The sequence below is a fragment of the Gopherus flavomarginatus genome, chromosome 6 (genome assembly GCF_025201925.1).
Source record: "Gopherus flavomarginatus isolate rGopFla2 chromosome 6, rGopFla2.mat.asm, whole genome shotgun sequence".
Taxonomy (NCBI): Eukaryota; Metazoa; Chordata; order Testudines; family Testudinidae; genus Gopherus; species Gopherus flavomarginatus.
The window spans coordinates 10,357,501-10,371,678 of record NC_066622.1 but is presented as its reverse complement, the minus strand read 5'-3'; the positions used below and the strand labels follow the sequence as shown (position 1 = coordinate 10,371,678).

The following is a 14,178-nucleotide window of genomic DNA, read 5'->3' as shown; positions in this document are numbered from 1 at the left end:
AAAAAGAATTTGAAGAGCAATTTAGCAAAAGACCTAAAATGTAACAGCAAAAAAATCAAGCACATCAGAAGCAGGAAGCCTGCCCAACAATCAGTGGGGACATTAATGATCGAGGTACTAAGGAAGCACTCAAGGAAGACAAGGCCACTGTGGATAAGCTAAATAAATTCTTTGCATCTGTCTTCACTAAAGTGGATGTGAAGGAGATTCCCATACCCGAGCCATTCTTTTTAGGGAACAAGTCTGAGGAACTGTCCCAGATTGAGGTGTCAGTAGAGGAGATTTTGGAACAAATCGATAAATTAAACATTAATAAGTCACCAGGACCAGATAGTATTCACCCAAGAGTTCTCAAGGAACTTAAATGTGAAATTGCAAAACTACTAACTGTGGTATGTAACCTACAACTTAAACAGCTTCTGCACCAGATGATTGGGGGATAGTTAATGCAATGCCAATTTTTTTTAAAAGGCTCTAGAGGTGATCTTGGCAATTACAAGCCAGTAAGCCTAACTTTAGTTCCAGGTAAATTAGTTGAAACTGTAGTGAAGAACAGAATTACCCAACAAATCATGATCATCTATGTGTCTGATAAGAGTAAACTCAGTTTTTCAAAGGGAAATTGTGCCTCACCAATCTATTGTAATTCTGTGAGGGGATCAACAAACGTGGACAAGGGTGATCCAGTGGATATATAGTGTACTTGGGACTTTCAGAAAGCCTTAGTAAGGTCTCTCGTCAAAGGCTCTTACGCAAAGTAAACAGTCAGGATAAAAAGGAAGGTGTTCTCTTGGATCAGTAACTGGTTAAAAGACAGAAAACAGAGGGTAGGAATAAATGGTCTGTTTTCAGACTGGAGAGAGTTAAATAGCCGTGTCCTCCAGGAATTTGTACTGCGACCAGTTGTGTTCAATATATTAAAAAACAATCTGGAAAAAGGGGCGAGGCGGCAAAGTTTGCAGATGGTATGAAACTACACAAAATAAATCAGTCTTAAGCAGACTGCAAAGTGTAACAAAGAGATCTCACAAAACTGTGTGACTGGGTCAGAAAATGGCAGATGAAACTCAATGTTAATAAATGCAAAATAATGCACATCAGAAAATATAATTCCAAATATATATACAAAATAATGAGGTTTCTCAATTAGCAGTTGCCACTCAAGAAAAAGATCTTAGAGTTATGGATAGTTCTCTGAAAACATGCTCTCAATGTGAAGTGATAGTCAAAAAACCTGACAATGTTAAGAACCATTAGAAAAGGATAGATTATAAGACACAAAATATCATAATGCCACTATATAAATGCATGGTATGCACCTTGAATACTGCATGCAGTTCTGGTTACCCATCTCAGAAAAGATATATTAGAACTGGAAAAGATACAGAGAGGGCAACAAAAATGATGAGAGGGATGGAACCGCTTCCGCATGAGAAAAGATTTAAAAGACTGGGACTTTTCAGCTTGGAAAAGAGAAGCCTAAGGGGGGATGTGATAGATGTCTATCAAGCCAGAGGATGCCCAATGAAATTAAGATGCAGTAGGTTTAAAACAAAAGGAAGTTCTGTTTCACACAACACACAGTCAACCTCTGGAACTTGTTGCCAAGGGATGTTGTGAACACCAAAAGTATAACGGGGCTCAGAAAAGAATTAGATAAGTTCATGGAAGATAGGTCCATAAGTGGCTATTAGCCAAGATGATCAGGGATGCAACCCCATGCATTGTGTCCTAACTGCCAGAAGCTGGAAGTAGACAACAGGGGATGGATCATTCAATAATTACCATGTTCTGTTCATTCCCTCTAAAGCATCTAGCATTGGCCAGTCAGAAAACAGGATTCTGGGCTAGATGGACCATTGATCTGACCCAGTATGGCCAGTCTTATGTTCCTGTGATATTAACAATCTCAATTATTTTAAAAAAAGCATAAATCTGGCACTTACTATATTAATACATAATCACTCCAGTTGTCATGCATCTGACGAAGTGGGTATTCACCCACGAAAGCTCATGCTCCAAAACGTCTGTTAGTCTATAAGGTGCCACAGGATTCTTTGCTGCTTTTACAGATCCAGACTAACACGGCTACCCCTCTGATACTTCACTCCAGTTGGAAGTTCTAAACATGGCTATGATATCACAAGGGAATGTGAAATCCTCTAATTAAACATGATTTTAAAAGTAGATGGAAAATTGAGATGATGAAGGTCATAGGGTGCAAAAGAGGCAAAGAACACACTGCGAGGAAGGAAGACATTCTAAAGACACACACACATTCTAAAGAGTATGGACACTCCATTGTCTGATATGCTGTAAATAATTTGATGGATAGATATATTTAATATAAAATTTTCCTTCTGTCAAAATCACAGCAGTACAGACTGAGAGTTAGATAATCAGTGCTGTATAGGTTAAAAACAATCGTGTAACTGTGCTGTTATAGAGCTTGGTTTCTCTGTTAGTCTGAGACAAAATAAAAGAACCAGGAGACCACAAAAGGAAGAACTTGGAATGACAAGCGAGCTATATTTCCAACACCTCTATCTGGACAAAAGAGCTCTGTTGTACCCAGAAATTTACTCTGTAAGCAGCTGACAACGTTGAAGTCATTTCCTGTTGGCCCTGGGAGGGGAGGGGGAGGAACCCAATCCTTCCCCCTCCCAATTCAGCCCGTGCCCGCTAGTACCCCCACTCCCGGTTTTCTTCAAGCACTGTGCAGAGTCTTTCCAAGGGAGTAGCGGAAGATACTGCACAGATCCTTCATCCTTTGCTGTGCAGGTGACTCAGTCATTCTCTCAATTCCATTAAAGCAGAAGAATATTCTTCACAACAGTAACAGGGAATCAAGTACGGCTTCTTACATCACTCTCTGTTTTCCTCACTATTCTGGCAATGATTGTCACCCCTCACCAGTGTTGAAGAGGTGTAATGGAATATGAAGTATTTCAAGATTTGTGAACCTTCAGGCATAGTACACTGTGATGCCTGGGACATTATTACTGAGGGTCGCACCTCCTCGGTTTCCTGGATCCGCACACAGCTCTTATGTCAATATTCAGCCAGTGTTTGAAATCCTGGTGCCCAATTCCTCAGGGCTAGTTGGTAGGTATGGCCTAATTGATAAACTAGATAAATTGTTGTTGTAATGTTGCAAGAGGTTGTTAAACGTCTTACTGTTGATTATAACGGATACCTCTGCAGAGCTATTTCAATGTCACCTGCTCCATTTTACCAGTTAGCAAAATCCAGCATGAAGAGCATTATTAAGTTTCTTTAGAAGAATAATTTGTTGATTTAAAAGCAACTCCTTTTAGCCAATTCTAATCTGAAAAATGACTAAGAACAGCACTTTCTTATGCAACAGACCCTGTGCTGATTCAGAGTAATTTCTAGTTACTTTAATGACTAAGCTTTTTTCTTTTTCTTTTTTGTTTTTACTGCCGTGTACATTGCAGAGCCAATAAAGAAAAGTACTCTATGCTTTTTTATACTAGTGAGAGAATTGCTAGTTAAGTTCTGACTGCAAAGCCAAATTATGCCCTAAGTTGCACCTTTGCAACTGAGGAAATTGAAGGGTTGCAAATGTTTAACCAAGAATAGAATTTGAAGACAATGTTATTGCACAGATATAACTGTAGGCATTATTTGGCCTGTAGAATCTTTATTAATGATGCTGATGCACAAGCCATTAAGAACATACCTCAGTTCTCTGATTCTAGCTTGACCATTAGAAATAAAACAGGATCATCTTTCCTGTAAGCACATCTGCTGAGTAACTTTGGTCTTTGACAGTCACACGTTATGAGTTTTAAAGTTGGTCAAAGAATGGAGATTTAAGAGACAAAATTTTGCACTGCAAGTGGTCCTCTTAGATCTAGAATATGGTGGGAAAACAAGAGAATTGGACAGAGAGTAAGCTTCTGCTTTTTGCAGCTGAATAGCATGTTGACTATAGTCATTCATATCCGAAATCAGCACAGGACACTTGGAAAACCAAGTGCCACTCTTCTCACCAAGATACTGGCACTGTGCATCTTAGGGGGACTGTCATTTCCTTTCTCAATTTGGGCCTTGCTGTCTGTGGTTTCTCCAGGGGGAAAATGTGGTTCTGTATTTACAATGAGGATCTCAGGTATCAGAAATGGAGCAATCAATTGTAGAAATTTCATGTCTCAAACCTAAAAAGCTCAACTGGCTGCAGTAATTGAATGGCTTCTGTTTATTTACAGATTTATTTAACAGTACTATTTGTTGGAGGTAGAATGCACATAGTGAACTTACTTCTGAAGCCTGAGGAGGGCCCTCGTAGGTTGGAAGCACAATGCAGTGCTTTGTTTGAAGAAGACATAGATTGTGAGAGGATCTACAAGATGGATGCTGAAGACAGGGTTTAGCATAAGAGTGCCAGGGTGTCCCTTGTCCTCATCCCACCTGGATGAGCAGTTACAGGGAGTCTGCATGGAGACAGGACACTGAAAGCATCAAAAATAAATGTTAAGTGGACACGTGTTAGGGATTTTCTGATTTATCATTTGTATTTTTGTTACTCCATGATCCATGTCATTAAGAAAGAGAATTACACAACAAAGTGTGCTTGGCTGAAGTATTATATTTCATGTGCCTGCATCTAATCTTATCATGCCCCTGTATTATTTTGGATGCGTTCTGTTAAGTGTTTCACCAACAGATAATTTACAAATAAGAAAGGGCAATCCAAATCCACTGGGCATAGAAAAATAAACTGTGCAGAGGTCTGCCTTGTTTAAATTATGTAATGCTATATGATTTACTTCCAAAAACTTGTTGTACATCACATGTATTCATGGCAGGTTATCCATGAACTTGTGTGTGAGTGAGAGAGAGCGAGAAAATCACATACGCTCTTTCAATGTCATTAGAAATCAATGGGGAAGATCTGGAACAAATGATTTATTTGTTCTTCCTGCCAATATTCTTGTCTTCTACGATCTGCATGTGTCCGTGGTCTTTCTGTATGTGGCAGTATTTTAGAAGTCATGTTTTCACACAAACGTTTTTAAACAATTTTTTTTAATGTATTAGACCCAAAGTCTAATACTTGGAACAGTTGAAGGAAAATCAAGTTCTTAATTCATTTTTCATTTTCTTCTTGTCTTTTCCTCATTATGCCAAATGCAGTACATAATCTTGTTCTGCTCATCTGTCTTTTTCTGGAGAAATCCGTTTGAAGATTCTAGTTTCCCTGAACAAACAGGCAATATTTAGTATTATCAATAGAAGCAGGATGGACCAGATTGATTAACAGGACACTTATCTGGGCATGTGAAAGTCCCCAAAATACACCACCAAAGATCCAAGAATAGTGTAGTGGCAAAGAAGTAAAGGAACAAGTAATTTCAAAAAAGTCACTACCAGAAGTGTTTGCATTTTTAATCTTTGTTAAAAATAGCTACTTCCAAAAAAAACTTTGAGCATTTCTGTTCATTGTTGAATGGTGGTGGAATCTTCCTTGTATGTGTGCTTTGGGTATAATGCCATTTAAAATATACGGTGGGTGTGCTGACTTTTTATGTTTCCATTTATGGTTAACATAAGGAATTCCCATGGATATAGTTAAAACTCTGCATTCAAATAGACACCTTCAGTCATATACGTTGAACATTTTTGGGCAGAGTACAGTAGTGCCCTCCCTATCATGCAGAAGATCCTTGGAGGGGAGGAAAAAGATTTGAACCCCAATTTAAAACAATATGCATAGTGATCCTGGGATCTTCCCATAGACTTGGCTGTAGGCTTTAGAATCTAAGAGGTTAATTTAAAAAAATCCATTTAGGTGTTTAAACTGTATGACTCCCACTGGCATTATAATGGGATTTACAATGCTGAAAACCCTGCAGAACCCTTTGAAAATTTACTTTGTCTTGTTTCGTGTCACATTGCAGTTTCCTAGTCACTTTGGTTGTGCGCGTAACATTTACTATGTAAATTGACATGCTAAAGTTTTGTTGAGTCTGACAAACACATTTAAACCATACCACTAGCATAGCTATGAATGTCTTCATTGATCTTAATGGGATGTTAACATCAAAACTTACTTTCCTGCCCTTTATCCTTGTGCTGTAAAACTTGTTGATAAAAAACACAACAAGCCACATTAAAAATCTGTTAATTTTAAGAACAGCCAGGTCTACATTTAGTATTGACTGCAAATGCTCCTAGTAAGACTTCAGTCCTAAAATGTATCCAGCTTTATTATGCTGTTGAGCAAATAGACTGAGACCTTGTCTACACTAGAAAGGGTTTGCAAATATAGCTATACCAACAAACCCTCATAGGGAAGCTGCAGCTTACATTGGCAAAATGTTTCTTTCATGGAATAACTTATACCGGTTCCCCAAATGAAATAAACAATGCCAGCAAAAGGACATTTTGGCCAATACTGTATAATAACCCCATCTACACGGTGCTTTTGCCAGCAGAGCTATTTTTGCAGAGTCCTAGCCAGCATGGCTGTAGATCGGGCCTGTGATATACAAGTTTATTTGTTTTGGTTTTGCGTTTGTAACTGTCAAGCCTAGCCTTTTATCTGGATTTCGTTATTTAATCTGTCAGGATCAAATGAACCTCTTAATAAAATAAAAATAAAGACAAGATACCAATTTTAGATTTTTCTCTCATTTTCTCCTGAGGTTTGCAGCATTTTGTTCATATTTTAAGATATAAAAAGTGATGTTACTAAACATATCAGTATTCTTAAATTCTTCTTCTCCTTCCATATCCTCTAAGAGTGTACCTGACACTCTGCACCATATCTGGCTTGAGTTGACTATGTTCCTTCACGCAGGCACTCTGTTTTTCAGTTGAGAATACACATGTGATTTAACATTTTTATAACTTCCTTGCAGAGAGTGGATTGGTTCCTTCATTCTTTTAACAACTCATCAGCTATAGTTTCTCCCTCCTCGTTTGTTTTGAAAGCTGATTGAAGATCATCTGAAAAAAGTTCCCATATAGACAAGGTCTTTGTGACCCTCTGAGCCTCCTATGTTCAGAGTGACCAGACAGCAAATGTGAAAAATTGGGACGGGGGGTGGCAGGTAATAGGATCCTATACAAGAAAAAGACCCAAAGATCGGGACTGTCCCTATAAAATCGGGATATCTGGTCACCCCACCTATGTTTTGTAGGAGAATTAGGTTGCTGAGTTTTAGAACTTCTTGGAAAAGATGGAAAAATGGAAATTAACACTTATGCACATTTTTGTAATATTTTTCCAAACACCTTTTACCTTCAGAAAGTGTTAAGTGTCCCTCAATTGTCCAAAGATTTCTATTGGGCCTAAAATGAGATGTAATGGAAACTGGGAGGCTTGGAGGAATATTCTCATGTGTTTCTTATTGTTTGAGACAACAGGGAGTGTTTGAGACAACAGTGTGGTTCTCATATCCGGTAAAAAAGAAAGAATGTAACTGTACTCTTGGTTGTAATACATGGTGAGATAATGTTCCAGAACAAGAACAAATGACATTTCCACATGTGCATAAACATAAGATGGCAAAATGTAGGTGTTTATCCATAACTATACCTGTAATCCAGGATAAAAAAAGTCATAAAACCCCACCTAGGTGCTGGTATGCAGTCATATCCTTTGCGTGTGTTTGAAGTTCATAAGACGGCAGAAGTACACTGTAGCAAAAAGATTTGCTATGAAAAATAGATGTGTATGAGGGAGTATAAAATAGAGCCCTCAATATTATTTTGGCATTTAATGCTTAAAGCCATCTAAGGTTACGGAAATTGTTGCAAAAATATTTCCTTTACTTAAGAAGTTTCCATGCAGAAGTTGAATAAAGAAGATATTTTAGAATATGGTTCATCAGTTAGTGCAACAGATACATTTCCCTGAGCACCTCATGGCCTGGATCAAAGCGTCTCATGACTTGGATCAGTGCAGTCAAATCATTACGTATTGATTGGAATCCCACTAGAGGATTAACCCCTTAATGTTCATAAGAATTTTTTTCTTTAACCTTAGCTTCAGTAGTTGGTAAGCACTGTGATATTTCTACCAAAGCTTAGACATGGTAATAGCCTCTGCTAACCTTTTGGTATTGCAGAATTCTTTGATTATTACATGTTTCCTTTTTTACGATGAATTTTACGTTTGAAAACATTTGTGATTCACTTTTATTAGAGTGTAAAAAGTCTGTTGTAGTGCAAAAAAGGCAGCGTCGTAAGGAGAAGAAAATGCTTGATGGACAATATGGTGTTAAAAATAGAGCTCAAACGCCAGGTTTTTTTCCTTTATATAATAATTTGGAATGTTAAGTCCTGGATATATTATATTTTAAGACACTGTGCTGATGTTCAGGAATAGCTGTTCATTCTGATGCAGTTGAACTGTCAATGTGTAATATTCATAAATTTCTCATCAAAAAATCAAGTAGTTTTAAGCAAGTCTATCAAATGATTTTCCCCTTCTGTGTTCATTTAAATTCTTTACAAAGCTTTTACTTAATGAATGAAATGTAGGAGGTACGTACAAGAGAGCTCTTGGATGGCACATGTATTCAGTCTGCAAATGATATGTACCCTGCCCTTGATTTCTAAAAACAAAATTAAATAGGTTTCGTGAACTGTAATGGTATATTTTTGGATCCTCTATTTGTTGTGGTGTTCGACCTGTGTGTTTGCCAAGATGAATTTATTCAGAGCCTTCAGTTACAGTGGTTCTCCTCCTTCCTTTTTGTTTCTTTCCTTCAGTTTATCCCATGAGGAGCACTCACATAGCCATCCGCTCTATGGACATGGTGTATGCAAATGGCCAGGCTGTGAAGCAGTTTGTGAAGACTTCCAATCATTTCTAAAGTAAGTGAGGGAGGAGGTTTGGGTGGTAGGGTTTTTTTGTTTTTTTGTTTTTGTTTTTTTGGCACTTATATTTTACTCTGAGCATATCCTGTCATTTTTTTACTCTCACTCACTCATCAGGGGCCTGATCCCAAGCTCATTGAAGGCAATAGAAAACTCCCATTAATTTCAGTTGGTTTTGGATTATATCTAATGTACATTTTAATAGGGGATGGTAAATTATCCCTTTAGGAAGAAGTCCACTGTGACTCAAATAGTCTCCTGTATACTATGCTGCTATAAAACATAGTGTTTGAATTTGTTCAGTCTACTTTAAAGTGTTTTTCTATTTGAATATTCCATTTTTGTTTTAAAATTACTGAAATTTTACACAATGCAGCTTTAATTAACCTTTATTTCAATTAATTTTGCAATTTAGTCTTATATTAACACCTTAATTGATCAGAGAGAATTGCAAGCCGTCAGGTGAAATTAATTTAATGTCAAATAAGTAACTAATGAACAAAGTCTACACTAAAAATAAAATGTAATTATATTTATTAGGCCCCTGCTGTTTTCTGCTGACCTCTCCTCATTGCCAAAATATACAGTTTTACATGTTGCATCACCAGTGCATTATTGGCTAGTGTGTGGTAATGCCTGATGCCTGGCTCCCAACACAGGGAAGGGAAGGTTGTAATAAATCTCACAATGCTCTTCTGTAAGTATCCACTTCCTCCCTCAAAGCTGAAGTGTAAATATGTTAATACTGCATCACATATATCTCCAAGTGGATCACAAGGCACAATTAGACTGTTGGTACATTTGGGCTCCTCTTGAATTTTGATGTGTGCTAGCAGCTCCTAGATTTGCTATGGCTGTGTTGTCGTTACGTCCAACACAGACCAAATGCCCCAGCAATGTTTGTGGATTGAATGCACAAAAGGCCAAATTCTACTGTCATATTTACAATGCAATCCAAGTGGAATAAATTCATAGAAATCCACAGAATTGCTTGAGATGGACACTGGAGCAACTGAGCAGAATTCATTCCCAAATCTTTAGGAAACAGTCTTAGATACATCTGTTCTTTGTCGGAACAGTTCTGAAGAATACTTTGTTGTGTTTTTTTGTTTTGTTTTTAAAATGGTATGTTGAGGCCTGGATAAAAACACAATGGGTCAATCCTGGTCCCAGTCAAATCACTGGCAAACCCCACATTTGACTTCAGTGAAAGCAAGAACAGGCCCCGTCTGAGCATACATTACAAGTAAGGAGTGGTGCAGTCATGAAAAGGGTCTCATTATAAGAGGATTACAAAATAAGAAGGTACTAGTCATAGATTTCCATGAAGAGTGGCCTCATTTCTTTCAGTTCATCCTGTTGTTCAGTTAGTGAAATAAATGCTAATCTCTCATACTTGCCAGCTCATTTATATTCATATGCCATTCTCTAACATTTAGTTCTTTAAAACAATTCTAAATTTCATTACATTTAGTGAAGGGAAAGGTTCTGGATTTGACAGCTTTGGAGACTGGAATTCTCTGTTTATTCACATGGGGCAGATTTTGCCATCTTTACTCACTTTGAGTAGTCCCTTCTCTGGGTTTGGATCCCACTAATTTTAGTAGAACTACTTATGGAGTAAGATAGTAATGAGCACGATAATGGGTCGGAATTCTGCCATGCTTAGGTAATGCAGCATGGATAGAGACAGTGTAGAATATCTGTCTGTGTGCCTGAACCCCTCATTCCCAACATGGTGGGGCCACATTTATGAATGATGGGTAGTTCAGTGTTGGTGCATTCAGTCATGGGGCTTTTTGCTGACACTATAAGAAAGGTTTCCTATTAGTGTCAGCTGTGGTGATTCATCTGTGGTATGTTCATCTGTCCCACCAGGAGGTGGACTGAGACCACACACTCCTTTCATAGAGATCTGTGAACAACCAGTAGATTGTAACAATTTCAGGTAATTTATAACCTTGGCTAAATTTGAGCCATAGCCTACAGGTAAAAGATTCTATCTGTACTTTTCCTAAGCCATCCTAACCTCTATATTTAAATTCTTTTTCCACTTCCAGTTTTGAAGTGTCTTTTTTTCCCTCTCTTAAATTGTCTCTCAACAACAGCAGCAGCCTGTTGAGTTGCCTAAATTTCCCAGTACACAAATTCTACAATCCAAGGGTTTATCTCTCTACAAAATGATATCAGTGCTGTGTGATAGTTCACCCAGAATGTATGCAGAATAGATATCCCCAGGCAGCAAATTGACATTGCTAGAGAAGCGAGTAGCACTTTATATAATGATACTGTAGTCCTCCAGATTTCTTGCCCCTATTGTGCAGTGGATGCCCTTTCAAAAATAACAATAAAATGTAAGTTTATTATTTACTGAAAAGATAGGTAGGAAATAATGTTGAAAATGGTTGAAGCTTTCATAACGGTAGACAATTGTAATTGTACCCACTGTAGCTGTAAAATCTTTGAAGGCGCGGGTCTTTTAATAGCCAGCCCAAGATAAAAAAAAAAATAGCCCCCACTAAGTGAAATACAGTTTCCATGTCAGTTGAGCATTACTTAATTTCATTCACCCAAGTGAAAGGATCTGTTCTAGAGAGTGAAGAGAAGTTATATGCGGAATGAAAGCGCTATATGCCAATAAAATGATGCCATAGTTAAAGGAGAAAAAGGACTCGAAGGTCTAAAATCCTGGTTCATATTTTTTTCTCCTGAGAAGGAAATATCATAACTGTTGGTAAATCAAAAACAGAGATTTGACACTCTTCTGTGATCATTCTGTAGTGTTTGTTCCCAAGGTGAGGTACACCGCAGGGCTCTTGATTTCAAAGATAAATACTGTACAAATAACAATCCTGGTTGTCTTTCACTCACAGCCAACAGGAGGATGCTTATCACAACCAGCAGACACACAGGCTATTGTAGGCATTTATTTCCCTATTTCTTTTCCAAATAAGTTGCAGTTTTAGTTTTTTGGATTTTTGGTAATCTCTTAGTCATTGGTTGTTATACAGTGGCTGTATCAGTAAGAGCTAATTGATATCAGCAGGTGCTTCTTCTAAGTCTAATTAAATAGTTGCACCCTGCATTGCCTAGAATACTTAGTTAATATAAAAAACAAAAACAAGTCCAATTTCCCTGCTGTAATCCAGGGGCCTTATTCCTACCTCCACAAAACCCAGGTTGAAGGCTTTAGGGAGCAGACATGCCTTGTATCGTATATTTACATATTACCCACATCGTAATCTGAAATGAAAGAACAGCATCATATGGAATTACATTAAAAATTGATACGCTTTATTTCATTCTCGTGTGTTCTTAAAGATTATGTGCAGGAAAGGGATCAGTTCTCCCCTTACAGCCCTGCTAGTTTGGGGAAATCTTTGTTCGGATGGGCTGTGGTGTACTTGATCAAGATACACAGGCATCCAGGGCCCATATTGCGGTGCAGGACCAAACCGTGCCCCTCTTTTATTTTAATGCTATCGTGATTTGGGTATTTTCAGTCTCAGAATAACATCAGTAATTTGATTATGTATTCTAAATGGGATACACACCCCTTTTGAGTGATGGGGCAACCATACATAGAGAGATGCTGGTTGCCTGCTTCATGTGAATTTAACTTTAATGAAACTAAGGAGGGTTTATATGAAAGAAACTATTAAGTGCACTCTGTAATGTTTTCACAAGTGTTTTTATCATGGTAACATCTTGTTTACTTTAGTTGCCTGCCTAAAACTACTTGGAACGTTAAGAAAACATTTCAAGAAAGCTTCTACAAAGAGGCTTTTGTTTAGCAGCAACTGTGAGGCAGCTCAGCTCACAAAAGTGTTAACTTTCAACCCCTTAAGCACTTCCACATGAAATTCCAGCAACTATGTTTGTGGTTTTGGAAAAACAAAGTGTGTGTTAAAGAAACCAGGTATATGCTAATACATGTTGAAGTAAGCCGGAAATCATAAATTATTTCAAACACATTAATTGCTATCATTTGCATGTCAAAATGTTCTGCAGTGAAATCATCTGCAGTTAGCACAACAAAAACTTTTGATCCAATGGTTAGAGCAGAAAAGACTAGTCTATATATGTTTTTGTTTAAATACATGGTGTCCTCAATTTGATTTTTCAAACATAAATATAAAAATTGCTGGTTAAAGGTGTTTCCAACTGTTAGTCCATTATAAATGTTAATAAGGCAGCCGAAGTACAGTTAGTTGTTCCATGAAATCTGTTCTTTGTGAAAACATGTTGACACTTACTGATAAAAGAACTGATTTTATTTTCTAGGCTGTTTCATATTTTGAGCTTCTGTTCAAATTTGAATGTTGCAGTTTCTTTTACAACATCGTTATTAACCTTTCTGACATTGTACAGAAGTTGAAGACCTTTCCAATAGTTACACTGCTTAAAGAGGTCAGAGTGGCCTAAATACCACAGTGCCCTCTAGTGATGTATAGAATATTAGAAGGAAAAGTTTTAGATAAGTAGCCCAAAGATAACATCACAAATGTTTGTATACTTCATCCTAACTTATTCATAAGTGAAGAGCTAGAGAGTTCAGTCAGATTCATATAATTTTAATTTTATATGCATATATACACAATTTTTATTTTGTGGTTAGTGTTCTAGGTATACTAGACAATCTCTGAAATGTGTATCTGTATATATATTATGAGATATTATTGCACATTGTATATACATACCTCAACATATTGTCTTACATTATTATATGTTATATTTTTAAAGTGTTCTTAGTTTATGTTTCACATTATAATTTCCGGTTTATAATCAGAAAGCATTACTTGAAAGACAAGATCATCTTTGTTTCATACTTTTATTGACACTGTCTACCATATTACTGCTATGTCTAAATGGTAAAATTTATTATTAGCAATAGTGTCTCAAACGTCTGAGACAGCGATTTTCCTTTCAATAAAAGTAGTTAAAAACCTTTTAGAAAATCCATAATTTTGATTGCTGGTACTTCATAAATGTATAACTGGTACTTTTTAGCTGTCTCTTAAGGGAAAAATGAGTTTTATCACCTGCAGTACCTGGGTTAATGAAATTGTATGTTGGAATTTAGCCAGAATGAAAGATGAGATCATTCGGTGGCACTAATATTGGCAACAGGTATCATAAAAGAGCTTTGACTCTTTTTAGTGAAGTATCATTAGTTTAAAAAGCAGAGGGGGGGTCAGTTATTTGTCATTTTCAAAGTTTCTGAACTTGTAAGATTTTAATTTGCTGTAATATCCAAAGCCCAATGACCTAAAAACTTTTGGCAAGGCCAAAAGAAACACAGCTGAGTGTCCATCAGTGCCTAGT

At 37.1% G+C, this 14,178-nt stretch overlaps 1 protein-coding gene across 17 annotated transcripts in view; it reads left to right on the top strand.

Moving 5' to 3' along the window:
• FOXP1 (forkhead box P1) overlaps positions 1-14,178 on the top strand; it is a 512,173-nt gene that overhangs the window by 450,429 nt on the left and 47,566 nt on the right. For all 17 annotated transcript variants that reach the window (XM_050957376.1, XM_050957388.1, XM_050957385.1 and 14 more), the window contains one exon: positions 8,746-8,850. In XM_050957376.1, the coding sequence (XP_050813333.1) occupies positions 8,746-8,850 (105 nt within the window). The remainder of the gene's footprint in view (positions 1-8,745; positions 8,851-14,178) is intronic.